At 24.3% G+C, this 3,342-nt stretch overlaps 1 protein-coding gene across 4 annotated transcripts in view; it reads right to left on the bottom strand.

Moving 5' to 3' along the window:
* LOC106680935 (pyridoxine/pyridoxamine 5'-phosphate oxidase) overlaps positions 1-3,342 on the bottom strand; it is a 43,815-nt gene that overhangs the window by 21,418 nt on the left and 19,055 nt on the right. The window contains exon 1 of one of the 4 annotated variants that reach the window (XM_014420976.3): positions 2,444-2,498. The exons of the other annotated variants lie outside the window; for them this stretch is intronic. Coding sequence (XP_014276462.1) covers positions 2,444-2,446 — 3 coding nt within the window. The 5' untranslated portion in view covers positions 2,447-2,498. Of the gene's footprint in view, positions 1-2,443; positions 2,499-3,342 lie in introns of those variants that run through there. 4 annotated transcript variants of the gene reach the window in all.

Here is a 3,342-nt window from a genome sequence, read left to right on the forward strand (position 1 = left end):
ATATATATATCACTAACAGATTAATTTCACACCCTTCTAGCTCAAGACCGCATCTGAGGGTGAGTATCAACAACGAACTGTTACGTAATCAATTACAAACATTCAAAGTCTACCAGTAAACATAAAATAATACCAAAGGTAGTTAAACATAACAACAAATTTTTATTCGTTTGTCTTACTTTTATTAATTATTATTCAACTAATTTTTATTATTTGTATATATTGTTGGTACTGAGGGCCAATTCGATAAATGTGGAATTTTCGTATTTTTATTATCGAGCATATACTACAATAGCCATTGATATTACAATATATATATTTATCTATTATTTTTTATTTATTAATTTATCGAGGTTATATCAATCAATTATGTACCTATCGAGCAATAAAATTTAAAACTTTATTATGTATTAATCTTTAAAAAATCAAAATTGATGGAATTAAATTATGATTTTTTTTTTTTTATTCAACAAGTATTTAAATATAAAAATAAACAACAAATTTTTCAAAAGAAAAAATGGACAAAGCATTATATGTAAATCAATTAATATTTATTTTCAACAATGGAACTATAATTTTATTTATTTCTTCCTAACATTTGGACATTGATGATACTGTCACTTTGTTGAATGTCACCTAAATAATATGAGAACATTTATATAACCAAATTAATCGATATTTTGAATTTTTGAATCTTTATTTATCACTTGGTACCACAATTGTGACTCCATAGATTGGTTTTAAAATTTGATGTCTTGTTTTTTAAAATGAAAAAATATCGTTTTTGTTCATCTCCATGTAAAATAAAGTTAGTATAAAAAATTAATGCCGAATTTCATTAAGAAAAAATAAATAAATAAAAACAATAATTTAAAAAAAGGATATGATTTTTTATAAATTCTAAATCAAAATGACATGAAAAAATTGTATTTTTAATTCACTGTTTGCCAAGAAAAAAATTTATTTTATTTATGTATAAGAGTAAAAATTTCTTAATAAATCTCAAGTAAATCCAAAAAAATATAAATAAACTTGTTGAAAATAAATTTTCACTCTAGGGGTAGGAGTGTTACGTAACCAATTCCGATTTTATCGCTTCAACAATTCAGATGGTTTGTTATTGTTCTAACTTTTTCAGTTTTTATTATTGAATTAATAACCTTATAACCGAAGATTTTTTTAAATGATTAATAGTATTATTAAACAATCGCCTGGCCAATTTTAAAATGTATACTTATTAATAAATATTTTTAACGAATTTAAAAGATTTCCTAACCAAATCAGTATTGACAAAATACAATGATGTACTTTATAATAAAAATATAAATTTTAATCGATATCATATATAGATTTTTTAATTATGCAATCATTTCCCTCAACATTTCGGTCTCAATGCCCATTGAAAATAATCATTACTTCATCATTTTTGTCTTTATATATATATAAAATAATCAATAAGAATGGATAATGATGATGTATTTATGATTTTTATATTGTAACAAAATTAGCTGTTGAACTCTATCATAACGTTGTTGAGCGAAAAGTTAGCATAAATAAAGAAATATACAAGTTAATCGAAAAGGGTGTTTTTCGGAAGTTTCCTAATCAGTAATATATTGTAATTCGAAAACGCTAATTGGAAGAAATATTAAAAAAGAACTATATACTATAAAGAATTAATTAATTTTTCCAATATTTTCAAAAATTGTTATAATCGTTATATTTTAAAATAAATCTAATTATAGTTTTAGTTTAATTGGGAATAAAATGTTCCTGGAAAGTATCAGGTCATTATTAAAATTTATTGTTTTTCCTTATTACCACTTTTCTTTAACTTTATAAGTTTACCAAAATTTATCCTTTCATCGTTTTAATATTCTTACCTAGTAACCCATTGGTTTTGTTTTTGTTTTTTTGGTGGTTTGTTCATAGATGTTTTATTAATTTAAAAAAAAGAAAGAAATATAATGATGTTGTATTTAAAACTTTTAGACAGTAGCGAATAATAAATAAAGAAATCGAAATGGGTGGGTTTGTTAAGTTTCCTAAATCAACAAAATATTATAATTAGAAAACGCTTTTTTGAATAAATAAATAAGAAAAACTAAGATGTTTAAAGAATTGATTAATTTTTTCAATATTATAAAAATAATTATAATAGTTTTAATTTTAATTCATTCATCAGAACATTCATATTTTTTGCTTAATCAAGAGTAAAATGTCCTTGATAAATATCAAGTTATTATTAAAATTTACTGTTTTCCTTTATTACAATTTTTTTCTTAAGTTTCATTATATTTTAATAAAATTTAAAAAAGGTTTTAATTTCGATATAATGCCAATGTATTTATAATTCAGGCTGTGTATATTTTATGTTTATTATATTATGTAAACATTTGGTAAATAAAATTTGTTTATAAGATTACAGTGAGGAGGGACTTACCATGTTACTTCGCGGACTCCTCGAGACCCAGTGAGGTTAAGGGATCCTCGGCACTATTATGTAATGTCGCTGTTATGTAAGGGTGCGTTTTTCCAGCGAAAATGGAAAAATTATAGGAAGCCTATTCATTTTTTTGTTGAATAGATAAAACTAATGAGGAACCGTATATATATGAATATTTAAAAAAAAAAAATAATAAAAATAATATATAGGCAATATAGTCAAAAGTCGTCCTCTTTCTATAGGCCTAAAAACTAGTTAAAGGTGGGGATGTGAATGCCAAACGGGAAGATTCTAACAAGGACATTCAAACTATTTCGATATCAAGGATAACCACGATAGTTTTGAGGTTTGTATATAAATGGTATATTAAAGATGATATTTAAAAAAAAAAAAAATTATTAAAAAAAATAATCAAATAATTATCTCGAAAGTATGTAACTTAAAGTTAAATTAAACTTTAAAAAAGAAAGTCCTAGAGACCGTTCCATTTCTAGGTTTGCAAGTGGCTAGATCTGCAGAAACCGGAATGCAGGAAGACTGCATAGTCTAGGTGCACTTTTTTCAAAGTTTAATTAAAAAGTTAAATTAAAAGTTAATTTGTTGCAGGTGAACAAATTACTGTACACGCAGTTATTTATATAATACTTTTTCTGGAGTAATGTTTAGTTTTAAAATTTATAAAAACAATATATCTGTATTCGTTCTTGAATTAAAAATGATACTAGTTTGTAGGTTACGTAATAACTACAAATTAACGCGTTAACATTACATAACTGTATTGGAACTATATGGAACGTGAACTATATGGAAAACATATGTATTTTCATATACATACATACGCATGCACACGCACGCGCACGCGCCCACGCACATGCACACGCGCGTTATTTCACTCG

Source organism: Halyomorpha halys, unplaced genomic scaffold (assembly GCF_000696795.3).
Source record: "Halyomorpha halys isolate HHAL.00 unplaced genomic scaffold, Hhal_1.1 Scaffold299.1, whole genome shotgun sequence".
Classification (NCBI taxonomy): Eukaryota; Metazoa; Arthropoda; class Insecta; order Hemiptera; family Pentatomidae; genus Halyomorpha; species Halyomorpha halys.